Here is a 23544-nt window from a genome sequence, read left to right on the forward strand (position 1 = left end):
CCCGGACAACTGCTCCCCAGAGCCAGGGCAGGAATCCATATTTATGATGTCTCACACACTGGCTGTCTCTGAGCGCGTTTCTCCATGTGTGCATGTGTGAGCGTGTATGCATGTATGCATAAGCATTACTTTCTCAACAAGTATCTTCATAACTTGCAAATGACATTACTGTTCTCAATAATAAAAACACTGTCGAGAAACTGTACTGAGAGCTTACCCTTCTTGTACGCATGTGTGTAATATGCACGTAAAGCATACATGCAACTTAATAATGCAGTTAAAAAGTAACTACAGTAATGAGGTTAATTTGTCACTTCATCAGGTTTACACCTTCATATAAGAATGACTTAGGAGTCAATGTTATGGGTGGTTACAGTAAAGGCAAAGCAAACAGCTGGAAATAGCTGCAGGCCAACTGTACATACTTTCATCCACAAGCAGAACGACAGGGTTACAGTTACGATTTGTGTCATGCTTTTGAATAGGTGCAGAAGGAGACATCTGCATACTAAATATATACAGTACATGCGCACAGTCCCCCTGCTGTCAGACTCAATGAGAGAGGAACAAATTTACGGCCAGCAAGCAGCCACATGTTCCCTGAGACAGCTGTCCACTGATATTGCTTTCGCGAAGGTCAATCTTGGATAAACTTTACATCCCCTCGAAAGCGTTATCAGGCCCTGCACAGTGAGAACCACAGCAGGTGGCCCTACGTCGAGAATAATTTAATGAAAACTCTAAAGTCCCCTTCCTTGTGCCCCATCTCTGTGCTTATGACAAATCTCAAGGCAAACATATGGATCTTCAAAGGTGCAGAACTCATTTATTTATATTTGGAAAATTTATATTTGGAACAGATGGAAGTGCTTTATCCTATTTACCCACAAAAGCAATCCAAAAGTCACAATACACAGACACATCTCAATTTAAACCCACACAAATACTGCTCAACTGACAGGTAGCAGATGAACAAATATAAAAGACATTTTAATTGACCGGTGAGATCAGCTAAAAGATTAATAGGGTACAGACACCCTCTATATTTCACTAGGGATTGAGGTAACCCCCCTCCTTTTCCATTTAACAGGTGAAGAGCCCTAAGCCTTCAGCAGAAGTTGGGTCAGTAATGGGTCTTTAAACCCATCCAATCCCAGCCTTTCAGACCGGGAGTCTGGCAGCCTATTGATTCTGCGAGAGACAGTCTTTGGGTGGATTAGAGAGTTCTATCGGTGGAGGTAAGGGCACCTCTTTGTCTCTGAGAGACAGTGAAACAGGAAGCTTTTATATTGTGTTGGTTTTGTGCGATGGAGGAGGAAATGATTTCCGGTAATAAAAATGGGATTGAGGTAAACCCCCCCCCCCCACCCTTTACAGTGGTATGCCACACAAGAAAAACACACAAGCACATACACATGCACACATACACGCACACACAGAGAGACACACATAAGCACACACACACACACAATATACATTCAATTAAATCTCTTTTTTTTGTATACTGAAATGGACAATATTAGCATGTCTGCAGCAAGATATTCTGACAACCCCCCATCCCCTAAAAATGGAGGAAGACTGACCGTGGGACCTACCTTCCAGCTGCCAGCCGCCAGGTTCTGCAAGGCCCCGGCCGCGCCCTCCAGCGTGTCGGGATTGGAGCACTCGGACAGGAGAGTGAGGTAGGGTTTGACGATGGAGGGATGCCACAGCATCTGAATCCCTTTGGGCGGGTCGGCAGACTCGGGGAGGGGTCCGACGCCATCCCACTAGACAACCAGAGGGGCAGAGCGCGTCAACACTAGGCCACATAAAAGCACAAACATCATCACTCAGACTACCCAGAACTCCCTGCAACACTCCCAATCAATCCTCCCAGAAGAGTCGGATTGGGACAATGCAGTTCATCTGCGCCTGCCGCACAAGCTCTGTCTCCAGCAAGGAACACAAAGGGGAGGAAAACAGAGCATCTGGGTGTAACTGTGAGACACAAAGATGGCAGTTACACTGGGGCACAAAAGGCATGCACGCTGAAGGAGAATTACGTGATTTAAAGGCAGCGGGTCAGAGCAGCAGGCTCAAACCACAAGCACGATTCTGCCGGGGCGGAGGGAAGTCCTTCACACTGCCTCGCCATTCAAAGCCCTTTTTTGATTTAGTCCCTTGTCGTCAACGCCTCCAAATTCTTTCGCCGGTCTGACAAGACGTGCGTTTTCGTCCGCCGGGGCCATCAGAAACGGGATGAATCTATGCTTCTGAATTTGTTCCGCCAGCAAACCCGTGCACTGTAGTGACCCACTTTCAGTCAGCGGGCCTTGAGAAACACCTAAATATTATTAATCTCCGCTGCCTTTCATTCCCCCCTTTCCTTCCCCTCAATAATTAATGAATCTGTGTACAGTCGGTGCTCCTGCTTCTAGGATAAGCTGTGTTGTTCGGTTAATTGCTGGAGGGAAGAGAAACGCCCACGGGGCTGTTTCCACACAGTGGGGCTGGGAGAAGGCGGTTTCAGCAAACATCAAGTTTGGCTCTGAATAGATATGAAAACATATTCAGAGCCATTCGTTTCACCGCTATGCTCATTATTAAAACACCGACTTACTTTCCTTTTACCTTCTGCTTTCTGGAATGCATTTATGCGAGTAAAAAAAAAATCCTTTAAATAAAATATGATTAAAAAACATTTTCATCACAATTTTACTTAAAGTCATCTATATTGAAAAAGTAATGTGCCATTCATTAAAGGATGGAGCTTTTTATGCTTCGTGAAATAGCTTAACTTTGGTCAATGCTGACAGATCAGAGTCAAGACTGCATATTTCTAAAATACAATATGATAAAAATGCTGTGCTTTATCTATCCATGTGCAGTCAAGAGCTGACCAATTTATGTCAAAGTGAATGCTCTTTTATTAAGCTTGTCGGGCATTGCCATAAATCCAATTTGTATGGCAATGCTTTGTATTGCCAAACAGACACACCAATAAATGTTTCCCCAGACAAGAAGCAAATGTCAGTACCCTGCAAATAATTTGCATGTTTCTATTGTAATCCATGAAATGCTCTGCCATCTGGCTGGAAATGGTGGCAGAGTATATTGACATACGGGTGAATGTTCTTTTAAACTGCAATAACCCTGTGTGTTTTCTCCAGCAATCAAAGGAAAAATGTCAAGTAGTTTAAAGTCTCTAATTTGTTTTGGTAATATAATCTAATACCTTGCTCCTGCAGCTATGGCGCAGATGAGTGACGTGCTTCATTGTAGCTCCCTGATTCTTGGTTTAAAGCACACTTCCTTTTCCGTTTATGCAGCATTCCAGCAAGTATAACTCAATTCAGCAGATTTAACTATTGATAATCTATTTAAATAGTATGAGGTGTATTACCTCGCTGTAGATGAATCATTAATGTAAGATGCAACCATATCAGGTAATGTAAACTGAACTTATAAACCTTTGTTGAATCTGTATTGTCATTGATTTTGTGCAGGTTAAAACAACAATTGGCGCACCGACCTGATTATAGGAAACCTATTTTAAATATGCACAGTGTTCTTGTTAAACAATCTTAAAATTATATTGCGAAAACACTGATTATCCCTGCAGTGAAGTTCTGATTTACTGTATTTGTTTGGGTCTTGGCATTCCATGAATCATCCACAACATTGTTTTAATTGAACACCACCCAATTCATAAACTGAACTGCCACACACTTAAAACACTATATTAGTCTAATAGAAGATGCTCATATTCTAAAAAAAGGTATTCTACAAAGCATTAAATAGAAATACTCTAGCAAAATGACTCTTACTGTCAACAACTACTGTAAGAATCCCAGTTCAGAGGTTATCATACTTGATAGGCTATGGGGGATGGGAGTTTCAGGGCTCTCACAAAATGTAGCCTATATTGAGGCTATATCCTCCTTAGGGATTTTTTTTTCATTACTGTAGCCTCTGGACCTGCTTGCTACGGAAGCTTGCATATGTGCAGCTTTGGACGACAGGGGTCATCTGCCACCTGCCTCTGTGACTATTCAACACTGTCAAGATACAACATGTTCTGTAAAAATGAATTTACAGCAAATGAAATAACAGACAGTGAGTTTACAGTAAAGCTCCAAAACACCCTAATTGGATGGACTTAATGGCTATCACAGCCAGCCTACTCAAGATCCTGCTGTCTTTTTCAATTCAAATCAAATTTATACTGTTTTACCTTCTCATTGTGTACCCTTGTTTCATCTTGTTATAATTTGGCCTTTTGTAATTAAATATCACCTATCACCATTTAAATTACGCTGCATTTTTTTTCTTTTGTATTTTGGTACAGATGTTCATTTATTTCAAATTGGAATACAAAATGTCCAGCCGATAATTTAATACCTCCATCACGCTTCTTATTAAAAAATGAAAAAAAACAACAAAAAAAAAACAAACCGCTAGTGGTTCATATATTCTCTTTGAAGAGATATAAAATGCATTTCCTCCACGTCCAAACAGATTGAGGGATTAGGAAGGCTGTGGTGTGCTACAGGATTCCCTTCCAGTCAATTAAGGCTGATAAACAGCAGAGGTCCCCTGAAGAAAAACGGCAGCCTCATTCTAGAGCCCAGCTAGCTGCTGCGCATTGATAAATGATTTAAGGGAGTACATTACTTTCCTGTGCCGCAAGGCCCAGGTGTCCTCTTTTAAAGTGGTTAATCGCTTTACTCCATGTACGGCTGGGTGGTTGAAACATTCCACCCAGGAAGTGATATCAGGGGGTATCCGCAGTTAAGCTTAGCAATTTGCTTTGATTTTTATTTTTATTTTGCTATTTGGTAAAATCTTAATGTGCGTCGCCAATGTCCATTTCCAGAGGTCACTGATGCTGCTGGGAAGCGTTATTTACAATCGAAAATCTATTCATATACAGCAATTTGATCTCATTAAAGTTTTCAACAAGAGCTTAAACCAACACACTCCATGTGTTTAACACAAAAAGAACGTATTTTTTAGAACTTTTGAGTGTCTGGTACTTTACAGGTATTAGGTATTTTTAAAGATGAGAATGAGAATATGGATTTGTCGGCTTAAGCATGCCTGGTTCTGTATATATCAGTTCTTGCTTTCATCTTAAATCCGTAATACTTACACGACTGGTATTTCATCCTTTCAAAAAAATAAAATAAAATAAATAAATAAAAAAAATACATTGCTCGCCAACTGTTTCATGAAGAAGGTGCATTAATGCAGGTAATTAATTCGTTAGATTCCTTTCACTTACACAGAATGTCATAAAAAAACACCACAAATAAGTGCAAAAAAAAGTTACATTACAAAAAACTTGATAGTGGGTGCGCTGAAATTGAATATCACTGCTGTGACAAAGGTGACTTCAAAATTCTGATTACCAGTGCTGCTGTCAACAAGGTTGATCAATAGGGGCTTGTAAAAATCCAGTAAGGTCAGTAGAGCTTGTGGCCCCGATTGAAAGCAATGTGAACTGTATCCAGGCCTGATATGGCAGCGCATCACTTTCCCTGGGTTCATCTGTGTGCTCTCCACAAAGCACTGATTGATTGCTAAAGAGGTTCCATTGCGGGCAATTGAAATGTTGCTAACACAATCTCATTCTGTTTGTTGAATATAAGTGAGCTGCGAGCCTCTGTGTCGTTGTCTTGCATCCAAACAATGACCGGTGTAGCTAGTTCCTGCTGGCTCAATCATAGAAGTGGGGGTTGCTCTAACCTGATATTTTGGATACAGTGAAATGGCAGTGCAAAAATGACCATCGAGTTGAAGCACAATGAGGTAACCTCCCAGATTGAGTCTGCCATTTACTGTACACCTGTGACTAGTGTTATCTTCCTGTCAGTTGTCTCTGCAAAAGCCCCATGCAGCAAGTGACAGTCCAGCCATCATCTTTCCAGAGGCACAACCCAGTGAGCAAAAGCCAGAATCTAGATGCCTAGAGGGGTGGAAATCTAGGCTGAGAGACCTTTTGACATTAACATTAACTAGGTATAAATCTCAGATTTTACAGGGATATAGCCTGACTGTGTCCTAGTTGGCTAGAAAACGTTCACTTTTCAACCAAATGTAGCCGGGTTTCATACCGAAGACCAAACATTGTTTCGCTGACCTTTCAACACGAACATGTTCACAGGGAAACATTTTTATATGTTGAATGGGACATACTGGTTCTTCTCTTTGTATTTATTTCTTGGCTTTCACCAGGCTTGGCAGTTAACAGGTTAAATCAACTGTCCAGTCACTTGTCTGACTGATGAGTGATTGTAGCGCTTGTACAACTGTTGAAGTTGATCAAGTCTGCCATGGTCAGTCATGAATTATCAATGACAGAGACAGATGGCAAAACACACATATCTAATCAATATCCAAACTGCGTATTTGTCTAGCTTCTTTGTCTCATCTGAACTGAACTGAAATGTGGATAAATAGCAGCACATTCAGTACCATGCACTCCAACAGGGAATTGCTTCCTTTTATACAGCCATGGAAGCATCTGACTCTTATTTATTCCATCCCTGCCCTTGCAGCCTAACTTAAGAACTATAATCTTCTTTTATAAAACAGCTGCTGCCAGAACCCTTAATGATATATAGTGCAGGAGACAGCTCTAAACAGTCACACTGACCTATTGCAGTTCTCAGAAATCTTCCCTTGCTCAGCATGTGAATAAGTAATTAATAATTCTTAGTTAGAAAGACTGTATTTAAAAAAAAGAGGAATGGTGACAAGGCAGCCAAAGGAAAACATTTAATTAGCCTGATAATTAAAATATAGTAAATTACTAATTAGAAACAAATAACAAAAAGACAAAAAAGTGGCTTATCAACCAAGGATGCCCTCAGTGGTTGGAGAGCACAACTGGCATAGTTCTGTCAGTGGCAATGAATCACTTCCTCCCAAAGACGTGCCAGTCGCTCACAGGCTACCAATGGTTTTCAGGGAGATATGCTTCTCCTCCAATTTTTGTAGCCCTCCTGTGTAACTGCATGGCCTGTGGTGTGGAAAATAATCAGCTGCAATACTCCCTTACATGGGCTGACTTCAACACAGTACTCATTTGAGAAGCACAATTGGGATTCTCAATTGCAGTGACAAACAGTAGGAACATGTTTTTTCAAACCAACATATAAGCTGAGAAGCTCGCTTTTTTTTTTTCCTTTCAATTAATTTTAGAACGTCCAGCTCTAGCTCCTTTTATGAATCAGTGAGCTCATGCGCCCATTGGTAAACATGACCTCATCGAGACCGTACTAAAGTTGAGAGCACTCAGGCTTTTATCAGAGTGACTCCAGCAATGTGGTAATTGCACACGGCTCGCAAACACCACTTCCTGGTAGCAAGAAATCAACCTTGTAAAACAACTAATTATCCATTGGATAAGGACCTTTCTCTTCAACCCCCCGATCCCCCATCCCCTCCACCGCTGACTGCAAAATGCAGCTAATTGCAATCAGCTGCAGTCAAATTCCCCACCTGATCTTGTGCCTTCTTTTTCTTCTTCTTCTTTCCCCAGCACCCGGAGCTCTCGCCGTCTTTGCCGTTGGCATCGCCACAAAGCAATCCATCAAGTTCATCCGTGCCCATCTGCTGGCCCTGGGACGTCTCTGCAGCCAGTCGATACGAGAGGTTCCTCAAGATGCACACGCAGTTTTCTATGGTCTGAAAGGGGAGGCAGAGAAAGAGGGAGAACAGAAAATCTCAGCAGATGTGCGTAGAGCCCTGCCCAGGGCTTTGAGAGAGTGTGTAAAGCCCAGCTGCCGATGGAGGTTCTCCGGAAGACTGGGGCCTCCCGCTCTCCCTCCACTCTGTAATTACAATATAATTGCCAATAACATTTATTTACAACCGAAATGGGCCCGCCACCAGAAAAGGCAGCTTACGCAATTTACTCCTGTAACGTGCTGGAGATCGGGCGAATAATAATCGAGAGCACTGAAAAACAATAATGATTTTTTGGAAAGAGGAGTGCAGTGTGATGATGCATCAAGCACAATAATATTTCATATTAGAAGCCATTTGTCCCCCCACTTTGCATGCGTACTTCTTTCGTCTATTGCATCACTGATACCCTAACACATCTGCATGAGGGCAGCTGAAATCTTTGATCATATTATGCATCCCTTGGCAAAGAAGACAGAGGACAAACATTACGCCTGATGGCACTGTCTGAAAAATATATGACTAGCTTGAGGAAACTGAAGAAATAGAAAAGGAAGGGCCAAGTCATTTTCATTACTGGTTTGTTAAAGCAGCACCATGCAAACAGAAATAATATAATACACATGGCTAATTACCCCATACCCACAGATGATGCCAACAATTACAGAGAAAATTAAAAAATGGTTGGTTCTGGTGTTTAAATTGTAAGTTTGAGTGCAATCTTGCAACATGTACATGGTGCAGCACAAGTGCGTTACCCTTCTGTCTAGCTGGTGCAGGTCCACACTGCCCTCTTTGAATTTTGATCACCATAAGCATGGCATGACTGATGCATGCAAATGAAATCCATGGAATGCTTACTGATGCATCCCCATGACAATGTGATAGGAGAGATTTGCATGTCCCTCGCCCATGTCAGATGGCCTTCAGCTGTGGTGGCCTGTCCCCACTCCTGCACCGACCTCAGAAGGTGATGTAACAGACACAGTGTGAGGCCAGCGCAAATGGCTACGGGGGATATGATTTCAGCATGTGCGAGCAATGGAGGGAGCAGAGGATGGCTTCATTGCTCAGGAAAATGGCTGTGGATACAGCATCAGCTCTTAGTCATATTATCTTTGTGAATGAGTGGTGATAAGTAAACAGTCTCCTTCACGGTACCACCCACATGCTGGGTTATTTTACTTCAACAGTCTTATTTGTAAACTGTCAACATCATCCTGTGAATATCAGTAAGGCAAATAAAGGCCGAGGGTCAAGATGAACAATTAGACATCATGACTTCTAAAAGGTTTTTTCATGAAAGATTTCACACATTATGAAATATTATTCTACGCGGGATTAATACACTAATTGCAGTGAAATAGCGAATGTGATAACCTGACCTTAAAGTTATAGGTTGGTGGTTTGCGGGATTGGCGAGTTAAGACAACCGCTCACTGTGTGACCTGCTTTTATCGCAGCAGAATTTCACAATCCAGGAAGCCACTACATCAAAGTGTCTTCATAAAAGGTGAGAGTAAGCCAGGATCTGGGCAAAGTACTTCACATCTCTGCAATCACAAAAAACTGCTTCACAGACCCTGGCTTCTTTCCAAAGATTTCATTACAACTATATACTTCCCCCAGTGATTTCCTGATAAAAAAAGTCTCTAGGTCTACAGGAGAAACAGAAAGATGCATTCTCTGTAAGATAGGACCAGACTGCAGTAATTAATGTTCAGTGCTAAAATTTAGCAAATGATGAGAGGAACATGAACGTTTTTGGAAACATGGGCACCTTCAACAAACAGGCACAATAACAACATCTCTCCTTGAAGTTCAGCTAACTGAGAGGGGTTTCACACCTTGTATGTGTGTGCAGGGCAATTATCCGATGTTCCATGCTTGGAGAAAATTACTTATCAACTTACTGTTGCAGACAGAGTCTACTGCAGCCATCAAGCCCAGCTCCAGCTATTGTGGATTTTCAGGGCACGATGTCCCCTCAGGGACCAGACACCTTCAGCAGGGACTGGCTACAGGTTATACACAATCAATGGTGACAATGTGGAGGATAATTTTAGAAAGGCCGTTCGCCGAAATGAAGTGAAATTGCCCCCGGTAGGATGTCTGTCAATGACTTTGGGAATATGACCACTGGCACGGTGCCGGCCGAATCTTTGCCACCGTCTGCTCGGGCACTCAATTCTCATTACTATGAAAACATCACAGCCCTCCTATTACGCCATCCGGACTGGCGCGGAGGGGCCGGCAGCGAAATCATGATTAAGGGATGCCATCTTCGGAGATGTGGCCACGGCAACCTTGAGAACGCGGCCATCCGCAGCGCTGTTTATTTGTTACCGAGGCCTTCTCGAGCCTCTGTTGGCTCTGTTTTACAGGCCCGGGCTTTTATGGCAGCCGGGATAATGGGAAGGGAGGAAAAGGAAATACAAAGTCAAACCTTGCTATCAATCTCGCTGCTCCCCAGCGCCGTCTGGATCACGTACAGCAGGGCGTCGGTCAGTCCCTCGCACTCCCGCATCCGCCGGCGTGCTTCCTCCCCCGCCGAGCTGACGTTCCTGCAACGCAAGCAGCGGGGTTAGCGGGCCCTGGAGCGCCCTGCCCCCTCCCCCGCCCCGGCTGCCACAGGACCCCGAAAACCAACACCGCCCCACCTCACCCCGCCCCGTCCAGGGAGAGAACTGCACACTCAAGGACAAAGAGGCAGGAACTGTGTGGGCTATCATCGTGCAGGCACCGTGAGGTACGAGCAGCAGAGGTTATGCCCCCCCAGCCAGATCTGCATATTACATCGGCTTTTTAAAGTGAATTCAGTCCATTGTTTTTGATGTACATTATAAATATCTGATTAACTTTTACCCTCGGGGAACTATTTCTTGACACCATGTCCTCTCTAAGCTGTTTGTGAGCGCTTGCTTTAAGAAATGAAAAATAGGTATGACGCAGTACAATTTTCCTAATAATTTGCCAAAGGCCATTTCAACAGTGGTCCTTTGTGAAATAGAAGTTTCTGTAAAAATAGCTGCAGTATTATCCCAAATGTATGCTGGGCCATGCACTGGCATATTTAAAATGGATTCAATACATTTGTTACATTTACCTTGAAGTCATGTGAAGTGTAACTCAAGGTCATTCACCTAGTCTTCAATGTAACCAGAAAGAATGTACCTTATTTCCCAAACTATTCCGAAACAGATCTCTTTCAGATAACTATCGACTGGTTACACAGGGTTTATCTTTGTTCAATCTGAAAGTAGCACAAAATCTCAAAACCTTTGAAAAGAGAAATCTTTTTTATTTTACTCTTTTTTTAAAATAAAGGTTGAAAAATACAGTTCAAAACACAACTGGACCTGACATGAGGTGTTTCAAACTGAGCACAGAGAAAGATGAACCTCAAGCTATCCCAAAAAGAGAAGGTTGGTATTTTTAATGAATACATAGTTTATGAATTTTGTTTTGCTATTATATTGGCTTTTTTGAGGTGATTCTGAGAATAATTAATAACAATAATTTACATATAGCACCTTATCATAAAAAAAACAGAACAAAGAGGTTTATGAGGTCCACAGTGCTGATAATGAGATCAGTAAAATTGTGTGATTCGAGAGACCTGAGAGGCTGTGATGAAGTACAACATTACTGAGCACGCCTAACCCCGTTTAACATATACGCACCACAATCTTCAAGTCAAAAGCCTTTCCATGTTAATTGCTACTATACTGCATATATTGTAATTAATTTTCAGCACACACAGTAACACCACAATCAATTTTTAGAGTTCATTTAAAACCAAAAGCAGCACACTGCAATGAAAAAGCAATAATAAGTAGGTATGAAATGCTAATACATCGTCACTAAAAACCCTATTTCCAATTGCGCAGACTCTTTAAAAGAACAACACTCCACCATGTTTTCCTCCTATTTATGGCATTGATAATATTGAACACCAAGGTTCCGTTTGAAAAAAAAAAAAAAACTGTCTTGTTTGCTATATTGAGTTATTAACATTACAATGCGAGTTTTATGTTCACACATACTGTATATTTATAGGACATGTACTTAATTGCCTTTACAAAATTATGGGGTTGAATCGTCAACAAGCTTAATCAAAGAAAGACATTTAAGCATAACTGTACATAAGCCCAGAGTGCTTACCAGTTTTATAGAGCATGCATGGTTCATTACATACATTGATTAAAGGCAACTAGAATCCTTCTATGAGAACACTAGGCTCAGGGATATGTGTTTGGTTTGGCCAGCTAAGCATTTATAAATCAACCTTGTACAGGCCATTGACCTGATATGTGCTTGATACACTGGCTAAACAATTTTCCTGGGGTTCATTTTCAAACAATTATTGATTTCCTCCAGAAAGCCTTACCTTTATTCCCACCATTGGTGTGATAATGCATGTTAAAAGCCAACTATAACGTGACATACAGACAATTTTCTTTGTGAACAGTCCTAGGTGACCTTTAAAGTATCATATGTTGACGGAGGACAAATTGAATACATTCCCAGTATTGCATGCTCAAGGAAAATATCACTGACGTCCTACCATCCAATAGGCCTAATGTTTCCAAACAGTATGCCACATCATACGGCTGACCTTTTTCAACATTAATAACAATAAATTCCATATGGCCTTTGATTCTACAGTGACAACCATAAAAACGTGAATTGGCATCAATATTAGTTCTTTTCATGACCCACTGATCCATATCATATCATTAATAGAGACAGTAGAGGACACATTTTATGATGCACTGCAACTTCACTGTTAATTCATATGAGCAAAGCTGTTCTCAATAAAACACGGAACAAAGGAAGTATGCATGCAGGTATGTATGCATGTACCGACGGGTGAGAAATTAAAGGGAACACCTGAATAAATGAGTAGAGAAACATAACAAATGCAGATGTTTCCAAACAGGTGTATTTTATGATACAATTAAGCAATTAACATCCTATCATGCTCTGTGGCATGTATAAAATGCTGAGCAGGACCAGTTGACCTCGATTTTGGATCAAGATGGCATGAATACTTGACCCCTACAGTGAGGGGTCAGTGGCTCTGTTATGCTGAGTGTGGCATATTTCTGGCATAGTTTGGGTCCACTTGTGCCCTTAGAGGGAAGGGTCACTGCAAATCAATACAATCTTATTCTGAGTGATCAGCTTTATCCTATGATGAAACATTTCTATCCTGATGGGAGTGGGCTCTTCCAGGATGACAATCCATAGGGCACGAGGGGTCACTGAATGGTTTGATGAGTATGAAAATGATGTGAATCATATGCTATGGCCTTCGCAGTCACCAGATCTCAACCCAATTGAACACCTATGAGAGATTTTGGGCCGACGTGTTTGACAGTGCTCTCCACCACCATCATCGAAACACCAAATGAGGTACTATCTTTTGGAAGAATGCTGTTCCATGCCTCCTGTACAGTTCCAGAGACTTGTAGAATCGACGCCAAGGTGCATTGAAGCTGTTCTGGCAACTCATGGTATCCTAACACCTTACTAAGATTTTTCCTTTTTTTCACCTGTCTGCATGTATGCAGGCATGCATGTATGTATGTATAAATATATTAAAACAATCTTACATTTCATAGAACAGAACAAAATGTGATCAACTTATGCACTCAATAAGAATTTTATTATGTCAGAAAACCTGTTAACAGTACAATATCAGTACCACATCTTGTCTGCTGCTGTTGTACCCTTAAGTGAGGAGGTAGGCGAAGCTAACCTGAAATACTTCAGCAATCTTCTGGATTTATAAAAGGATGATTTGTAAAAATGTAAGATGTACATGTATTCATGCAAAAGGGTATCTGCAAAGCCAATAAGTACCAACAATGAAAGAATATTCTAGAAATTGGCTGAAAGATGAGTGCACTCTACACAGAGGATTTTTGCCTTCTGCTTCAAAAGGAGTCATCGCAATCCTCTGAAGAACAGCATTTACTTCAGCGCAGTGCTTTAGCACACCGCGTTCTCTCCTCCTGCATTCAGTGAGCTGGGGCCTTAGGTGACAGGAACTCAGGGTGAATGTGCGTACGTACTATATGTGAAAACCCATCACACAGACCCAGGCTTTCAAATTATTCCTAAAAAAGAATTTGATATCAGCAGCTGCGGTGAAAAACTGCCATAGAGTTGGTGAGGTGGCGGTAGAGAAGACGCGTGTGAAAAGAACACTGCGGAGTGCCCTGGAGTAAAATGTCTGCCATATCTATGCCATTGCAAGCTCCGCCTCATAGGGAGGCCCCTTCCTGCAAGGACGTCGCACGCAGCTGTTGTCCTCCAACTCCGTACAATTAAACACAATTAAGAGAACTCAAGCATCTCGTTTGTGATGGTGCCTTTGTTCTCAGACTACGAGAGTGCTAAGAAAACAACAACCCCTTGATGCTCCAGTATGAATCATGCCTCGCACATTTCCAAACATGCGCTTCATACAAATCTGTCTCTTCGTCCTCTCTCTGATTAATACTTAATTAATGTCCAGGTGGTCCTAATACCGCCTCTGGGACAGTCTGAAAAAAGAGGCCTACTGGCACGGTGAGCTTTTAGATACAGGCTGGTGCCTCCTGCAACTACACGTAATTGCTATTGTCTGCCTCCCCTTGAGTCTGCCGCATGGGGATAGGGAGAGTATCGATACCCAGTTTTGTATTGCTCTCAAAGCAAGTTTATAATGAGTCAGTAAACAAGCAAGGATCACGCCGTCCCCTTGTCTTCGCGGTGAAGATCAGCCACACAAGGGCCCCGTGTGAGAGAGACAGGTCCGTGTTTGGGCACGCGGTCCCTTATCACGAAATGTCACGCGTGGAAGCAGCCGGTGCCAGACCCAGCGCTTCAGAAGGTGAACAAACAACGGGACCCTGCTGCTATCAGCCGTAGCAGGGAAGAGGATGCACTTATTCAGGGAGCTTTCTTTTCTCTTCTGGGTGTTTTGTAATTACAGTATCTGGAAAGACAGTTCAGAATTGTGACAGGCATATGAACACAAATGAGACAGTGTATAGCACAGCAGGTAAAATAACCCACGGCATACACCTTTGAGTCCTGACAGATAACTGACAGAGTTGATATATTACTACTTTTTATAATTGCTAGTCGCTCACAGATGTTTACAATAAACAGAAGTGAACGTTAAGTCCATGCCAGGCTTGTATTGGTTTGCGTTGTTTCAATCTTGTTTTTTTTTTTTTTTTTTTCATTTTTTGCTTCAAACCATCAGTATTCTTCTAAGTTAACTGAAAATAAAATGGTTTGTTGAAACATTTTTACAGTGGACCCGGTGGGAAAAAGGAATAATATGTACACAAAAAAGTTTTCCCAAGAGAAGGACCGAGAACACAAATGTATCAATCCCAATATTTTACAGCTCTGACATGTTTGATTCCAAGAATCGCTAAGTACCCATTGACCTTTACTATAATGGTTCTTATATATAATGTCTTTTCTTCAGACAGCCATCTCTTCCAACTACTATCCAATGGCAGCAGTCTGCAACTTTCTAAATCCAAAAGGAAATACAACTCACATGAAGAGTATATTTAGTTCCCAAAAAGCTCTTAATAACATTAATTACACACCCTGCTTTCCTAATGGGGACACACTGATAATGTATAAATGCCATTCGCCCATTCCGTAAACCCAGCACTGTATGGCAGAGTTACAAACACGACATTAATTAGCATCATTCAATGTGACCCCAAACATCAATATTCAAATCACTAATTTAATCTTCCTGTTTACTTCAACTACACATGGGCATAAATAAATAGCAATTAGCATCCCTAATCCATATTAATACATTTGCCATATTGTATGCTGCAACTCTGTTGTTACTTTTCATCACAGTTTAAAATATGTATAATTAATAGGTCTAGAATTCGCAAGCATCCTGATGACTGGTCTTTATTCTGTTGAAAATTTACAAAAAGCTTCTCAAAAATATTGCCCTCCGGGAAAGCATTATTCAGAAGTTGTGTGCATTCAGTACCAGATGCAAGTTAGAAAGCCGGGCATTCCTTAGAGTGAGGAGAAGCTCTTTGGCAAATTTGTGGGCACTGTGGCAAACACTCATGACTGTTATAGGGAGAACATTAATTATAAAGCGTGGTGATTCACATCCTAGAGGTATCTCATTTGAATTGAAATAGATGAGATTCTGTTATGCCAGCTCTCCACATGCAACTTTAATGATGCAGGGGATACAACACAGGTTATTACAGTGCAATCCCATTTCGAACAAAGGAGAAAAAAAATCTTCTTCTGGGCACAAATCCACTGCCAGATTGCACATTGGTCCACTCTGTAAAACCCCTTTTTACTAAATAATACATCTAGGGTACAGGTTTAAGTTTACTAATTTAACACGCATTTCAGAGTTTAAAACATCGGCCATGCGACGAGATAACATAAGCAGACACCGATACTGAAGGCCATCACCTTTCTACAGCTACTGAAGCTAAAGAGGACAGGGAGGTTTTCCAATGAGTTCTTAAAAAGCATGGTTTTCTTTTAATGCACAAGGATACATATTCACTTCAATGAGCAATTGAATATACTGTATCAGCAAACTATATGCCAACACATTCCTTCCGTCCACGTAGGAATAAGCAGGCCAAAAACAGGTGACCCCATCTTATAAACCCGTGCGCTGGAAGCCAGCTTCTTTCTTCGACGGGAATCGGAGAAGTGACGCTTTATTAAACGCCACGCGTATGGAGAGAGGCCTTTCCTGCCAGGCCCCATGCGAAGGCTCACAGATTGTGTGTGGGTTTTCCGTTGGCTGCGGTGTGATGACAGCGTCGCGGAGCACTGCGAGTGCCGGGTGCGAGGCAGACGCCGCTCCGCCCGCACCCGGCCATTTAACAGTCAGTCAGACTCCCCCTGCTTTAACGACCCATGAAACAGATACATTAGCATGCTGAGATAAGGGATTCCAGGGCTACCCTCTCTCATAAACGGGAGCTGTTATAACTCAGCACATTTTCCCCTCCCCCTCCCCCTTTCACTCGTTCGAGCCATTGTAGCAGTACAGGCTATCGCCAGCATCCAATTAAAAATGCGTGCCCGCTCATGGATCCTGTCCCAAAGATCCCCCGTCCGAGGCAAATAAAAATGGGGAGAGCTCTGAGCTGTGGAAAACAGCCATTAATCAGGACTCCTTCTGGCAGGCGGAATTGTGCACATTAAAGATGGTGGAAGCTCACAATTTCATGAAATAATTCAGACACTGGACTTCTAATCATGGGGAAAAAAAAGAAATGCCCCTGAGAACGTCTCGACATCCTGTTTTGTGGGTACTGTAAAATGCATCATCTAACAGGGGGATAGACAGGCCATGCATAAGCAAGGATTTCATTATTCTTCCCAGACAGCCTTTCTCCCAGAACATCGGAGGCCGCACAGACGTCAAAAGCTGAAAAGCGCACCGCAATTATAATATTGTAGCGGCTTGATTTATTTGCCCATCATTTTGATGTAGTGCCAATGGTCTAACAGTGCCTGTTCAATAATCGGGAGCTCTTTGTCAATATTCCGAAACGATAAAATTATTTAATAAACCCTAGTGTGGAATGGCCAGCGTATCCCCCTGCTGACGAGGCGGAATTGTGAACGGCTTTCATTTGGCACCCATCATAAAGTATTTGGACTTGAACACAGCGTCGGAGGAGAATAAAAAAAAAATTGCTATCCGATGAGAAAGCACATTCTGGCTCTTACACATATTCTCTCTCGATTGATCGACCAAAAACACTGTCTGCCAATTGTAAACAATTATTCATTGGATAAAGTACAAATTTGCAGTAAATCAATGCGTGTGTTTGCATTGGATTTACCATACGGAATTCTGATGATGCGCTGCCTTTAAGGCTGCCTGCACTTCCCACTACAGGAAGGAACTGCAGGAAAGATCTGTAGGTTTGTTTTAAACTTCCAGGCAGGTTACAGCTAATTGTTAGTACTTAATGAGCCTCATGGTTTTTATTGCTTATTCATCTAATTTATTTTCTGTCACTCTCAATAAATTCCATCTAATCAATTAGTATACTTTGTCAGCTAATTACTTATTGAACACAATTAACGTGGAATTCAGTCAAGCATACCATCCAAATGTTTTTTAGTGATCGGATTGCTTGCCCTCTTTTACTTTAAAACAGCACCCTGTGGAGCCCTGTATAGGGTAAGGAGCCCTGCATGGGGTAAAGTTAGGAAGTTAGAGAATTTGGAATATGGAGAGATATGTGCAATAATGTCAAATTTGCCATTTGTCAAGAAAGAGATGACCTCATCTTGTAGCAGGGCAACACCACACTCTAAAATAAATAATTCTTCTTCCCCCTACTGTTTTAATGAAATTGTTTCTGTTTGGGCCTCTAGGTGGCAATTGCCTTTCACCAATGAGTCACAAAGCCATTGGTTTCCAAAGCCATAGCTTGAGCTGGAGGAGGTGTCACCACAGGGGGGAAAGTGTTTGTTTGGGATGATAAGCGGGGACCATTTGAGACTGCTGCTGGGGTAGAGACATGCGTACTGCCAAAATTGTAGCACCCTATCTACCTTCAGTTACCTGTCCTTATGGTGTCACAGACCTGGCCATGAAGAATAACACTACAGCTTGGTAGCACACAGAGGGATATAATCTTAACTGGTACAAAAGAATCTGTGTTACCAGCTCAGTATCACATACAGTGTCTTTCATTTTTTCAACATTATCTCATTCTCTGGGGGCTGATTCTAATTTGCTCTGTTTTACCATATTCAGTGTGGTTGTATAATCATGATGTAGGACAGTACAATATCCCTGTTCCTCCTTATAGCCCCTTTCACACATGCATTTTAGCCCTTAAATGTTCCTGCAATGTCCCATGCTGGTGTCATGTGTGAACAGGAGCAAGTTTCTGTGTAAGATATTCCTCCAATTTGCTGGGTCAGGACCTAGGAAGATTTATGGAAATCTTTCGCCATTGGCTCTAGTGTGGACAAAAGCAGCAACATTTCCAGATAAAGCACACAAAGTTCTTATGCAAGACATGTTGTTTCTTCCACAGTTTCTTTACAAAACAGGTTACTGCACCTGCCCTCTCAACTAGTCTTTTTCAATGTAAGACACACCATTGACATTTGTAATCATTGCCTTCTGACATGCTTGTCGTGTAGCAATTACTTCACTCCTGTGACAATCTTGTGCGGCTAGCTCTTCCAGTTTTAGCGCTCTTTTTTTTACCCAATGTGGCAACCTGGCTAGCACCGAATATCAATGGTAGCTCTGGCTACCTATATAACTTGACTAACAGAATGATTCTTGCTGCATTTTAGTGAAAACAACTCTGCATATATGAACACCAAGAGTGCCACAATAATAAATTAATAAATAAATACTGGCATATATAAATGTGGACACATATAATGGATAAAACTAATCTAAAAATAATAAAAGAAAAAAAAAATTAATATGTCTGGAAATGTACATACAAATGAATAAATAAAATCATCTAAAAATAAATCAGTAAATCTGGAAATTAATATAGAATTATACATGTCAGTGCAGTTCATTTATTAAGTTAGTTATTGTTCATTTTTTATTCATTTTCACAGGTATTTTCAGATTTATTTCTTAATCAATTTCCTAAATATTTCTCTGCTCATTTTAATGCATTTTCATGCATATTTAATCTAAGTGAGCAACACGGAGATCTTGTACTACCAAGCCATTTTAGATTTGCATAACTCAACATTATGGAAGAGAACAGATGACATGGAGTAGTCCAGTTAGATATGTCGTGGCCACAAGATATAAGACGTGACATATGCATAAGCACTGGTTTTCAGCTGAGGAATCACGCTTCCATTGTGTATGTAATGTTAGCTATTTGGGTCCATATAACCAAGCTATTTTGGCAAAAAATATTACCATAAGTTATCTTAAAACTCACTCTTCAATACATGTCAAAACAATTATTCAGCAAAACATCAACCTATTTTAAAGACAAATAAATGTAATCTAATATTTGTTCTGCATTTCTTTGCAGGGTAGACATCTGACCTTGCCTAATCTATCTGGAATGGTCATGTCATGTGTGAATAGGCTCGACACATGCAGAAGACCCATGTGTGAATGGGGAAAATGACTACCTACTCTGAATATTTGAACCCAGCAATGTAATGGGTTCCATGTGTGAAAAAGGCTTATGTCTATTTCACAGAGATACAGTACACACAACTGCCTCTTCCGAAGCAAAAAAAAAAAAAGAGAAAAAACCTCACAGCCTCATGTTGGCTGTCTCTGATGTCTCCCTATTTCTCAATATCAGAGTGGACATTTGTTGGAAGATCTGATCCAGTTTTCAGAGCAATCATCCAGCCAGGACCATCTGGTAGCGGATCACAGAAGCTGACACACTTGGCCAGCTGACGAGGTCTTGAATCCTTCAGGAGTCCCTCTCCTGCCCATGTGAAGCACTGATGATACCATTTATCAACCCCTGCTGTTCTCTCCGGCTGTCTGTCCCAGACTGCCACAGCTTTAAGATTACACCCGGTGTCTGTCAAAAGAATCCACCAATCAAATTCCACGACTCAGAACCTTGACAGTATATATGGGTGTCCTGGGGGAACTCAATTCCACTGCCATGCACCAAGGTGCGTCACCCCACGGAACTTCCTGCTATTTTGAACTGCACTTTAGGGAATGTCACTGCACGTGCCCCCCCCCCCCCCACAGGCCTAATAAGTGTATCTTAGCTTGTTCTTTCAACTCCTTAAGGGCCACAAGGGCTGTCGTGTCTTTTTGTACACCCAGTGGAACTCTGCTCTGTCTCTCTGCAAATATCATTCTATTAGAGGGGCTTTCCTCCCTGTGGATACTCATGGTTTAGCATGTTTGAATTTCACCTCTCTAAAGTGATTTACAGAATCGCTGTACCAGACTCCCATTGGGCAAAGGTTCAATTCCAACAACACCGCTTCACTGGTTCTCAGCGGTGTCCAGGGTGTGGGCAAAATGCTCTCTCACAAATATTCAACCTAAGTTGAGAGGCTAGTTGCTAAAATTCAATGTACTTTGTGTGATTTGGTGTAAGCCTGGAATTTTACAGGATAAATGTGACATTTGAAGGGAAAGTGTCCATCAGACGTATGAGCTAATGAGCATCTTTAAGTGTAATTTCTTTGCTAAGAGTCAGACTACACTAAAAGAAAGAAATGTCATAGTCATTATATAGATCTCAAATATATTCTCCAGCTAGAAATATCCAATTAATACAAGTTTAGCTTTTCATTTTAATGTTGAAACTTACATTTCATCACGAAGACTCAGAAAATGTGTGGACTCTCCCTAACTTCCCTGGCATCTGTCTGTCAGCTGGTGTGGTTCGGCATATTCTCCAGAGTGTATAATTAGGTATCCACCTCCAGCTCGTGTAATCACATATATAGGGTGTCCCCTAGCTTGAAAAATCCGGGAATACCTTCCAGCTCCCATGTACTCACCCTCGTATAAAGTGTATGCTCACCCATCCCAACATTTCAGTCCTCGTTGATCCCCACCTTTTGTGGGTTTGGCATCTCAAGGCATTGTGGAGACAAGTGCGATTAAATGCCTGTGACTGCAGCTTTCAAACATGCTGGACAAGCCTAATGATCAAGCTGACCCTCTGTGGTGTCATTGAAAAAACAATGAGGAGGTTTTGAGTGTATTGATTCCCCCTTTATGTGCATCAGAAGATGCACACACCAAAGCAATGCGCTACACTAATGGGTGAATGGGCCCAGGAGAGAGTCGATATTTCAGGTGGAAAAACCTCGCTGGATTCTGACAATCCTTGTTTGCAGAGCTAAGGCTCCAAAAAAAAAAAATCAATCTGAATTTATTCAGGAAAAATACTGGGGGATATCGCCAAACACGAACAACCTTTAAGAATCCCATTTATCCAGTCAAAGGCACACTCAAACTCATGCCACATTGCTAGTCTTCTCTGAAACAGTTTTTGGCCATTGGCACTACATAATATCCCTTCAACAGATATTGTGTTTAAATACCACCATCTACGTTGTAAGTTTTCTACAGACTGAAATAGTGGGTGGATTTCAATTTAGACCTAGCAGGAGACAGGACATTCTGTATGGCAGAGGGAGACTTGTCTTTTTGAATGGAAAAATGACAAAAGACATGCTGTTAAAAGTGCTAATATAATTTATGAAGGAATATTTTAATGAGGTACAGAAATACCCAGATCGAAATTATATAAAAAGCATTTAATTCCTTTTGTAAATCTCTGGAGTAGTTTTAAACACAACAAAGGGACTGAGTACTGCCCTTATTCAGCAACCAATTTAATGCAGTTTTGCAGTGCTGTGTTGCTATGGATACTAGACAGAATAAAGTCTTAAGTGAGACTGATATTTGGCCCAAGAGAATCATTACTTTTGCCATGCTTATTTTTCAGAGGACTCACCGCAAAAGAATATATGCATAAATCATCATGTGGAAGATTTTCATATTGCGCATAAACGTCATCAAGTATTATTATATGAATCATGCATTCCTGTTTTCAGTACTTTCCTGTAGTTAACACTGTTCAGGCTATAAAATCACATGCTTGGAATGAATCACTGTTCTTTTACATATAAGGTTTATGTACAATAATGCTTTGATTTCATCCATACAGTTGTTTTCATACAGATCAAAAATGAACAGGCTGCTATCAAGGTTGGACTGGAATGAATAAGCTGTGTGGTACATCTGCTCAAACACCAACAGTATGGATAAACTAACCAGAGTATCAGCTAATATGTTGTCTTTTCAGTTTTTCTAAAGAAGAGGTCATGTTCTGTTTTCATCAGAGAATGACAGAGAGCAGTGGAGAGAACGGTACAAGAAAAAACAGCGAAAGATACATTTGCTTCCCAGCATCATTGGGGCACTGCACAGATGGCTGTCAAGTTGCACAAGAGATGCCAAGCCAAGTGTAAAGAATATTGACAATTTCATACAAAAAGACGTCTGCTTTTTGAAGCCAACTGGTCTGACGTGTTTTTATTTCCTACCCTCTGGCGGTACAATACATTCACGTAGAAACCCTTCAAGTAGAATTGTACGTGCAAGGAAGCAAAGAACCATTAATGATTTCTAGCCCACTGCTTCACAAGCATAGCTTCTGTGATAATCAAAGGTTGCACACAGAAACAACAATGGTCCTTGCTTTCTATGTGGTAGCCTGGTGCAACAAAATAAGCCTGACCACATCCTGACCTTTCTCACTCCTGTCACTTCCTGTCATGGTAATGGTTGCCATGACGGCAGGAATGCGGGGGTATTGTGTTTTGGGGCGCGGTGCCTGTGCACTGACCTCAGACAGCCTGTGGCGTTGCGCAGAACTTGCGAGGAGTGCAGCTGCAGTTTGCGGTCCTCCTGGTGTGGCGAAGCGTCCCAGGCAGAGAGGGGGATGATCACCGTGTTGGTAAGCACCGCCAGGGCATCCTGAATTATGGGCATCTTCAGCGCGTCGCATGACGACAGGTTCCACAGCACGCCTGCAGGGGGAGAGAGAGAGAGCAGCTGGCTTCTGAGCTTTTCTCCATTCCTATTTTAACCTGTAGTTCCTCCCTCCAACACCTAGACGTCAATACAGTACTATCTAGAGGCACTTGTTAAGCAATAAAGAAATTCCGACACCTTAATCATATCAATTAAATGAATTACCACAGAGGTGTCCCTTTTTAAGTGAGAAGCACTGGTTTGGGTGCAAGCTATAGAGACTTAGACCCTTGTGCCATAAAGCTCTTCATGTGGTCCTTAATTCTTATCACAGATTACTGAAATGAGCGTATCTT

The 23544-nt window shown here is 41.6% G+C and overlaps 1 protein-coding gene across 6 annotated transcripts in view; it reads right to left on the reverse strand.

Annotated features, from left to right (window-relative positions):
- ctnnd2a (catenin (cadherin-associated protein), delta 2a) overlaps window positions 1–23544 on the reverse strand; it is a 268642-nt gene that overhangs the window by 38271 nt on the left and 206827 nt on the right. For 4 of the 6 annotated variants that reach the window (XM_064333164.1, XM_064333161.1, XM_064333162.1 and 1 more), the window contains 4 exons: window positions 23061–23244; window positions 10121–10238; window positions 7489–7674; window positions 1584–1769 (listed from right to left, as the gene is read on the reverse strand). In XM_064333164.1, the coding sequence (XP_064189234.1) occupies window positions 1584–1769; window positions 7489–7674; window positions 10121–10238; window positions 23061–23244 (674 nt within the window). The remainder of the gene's footprint in view (window positions 1–1583; window positions 1770–7488; window positions 7675–10120; window positions 10239–23060; window positions 23245–23544) is intronic. The other 2 variants (XM_064333165.1, XM_064333163.1) reach the window with 1 other exon arrangement.

This window comes from Anguilla rostrata, chromosome 4 (assembly GCF_018555375.3).
Source record: "Anguilla rostrata isolate EN2019 chromosome 4, ASM1855537v3, whole genome shotgun sequence".
NCBI lineage: Eukaryota > Metazoa > Chordata > Actinopteri > Anguilliformes > Anguillidae > Anguilla > Anguilla rostrata.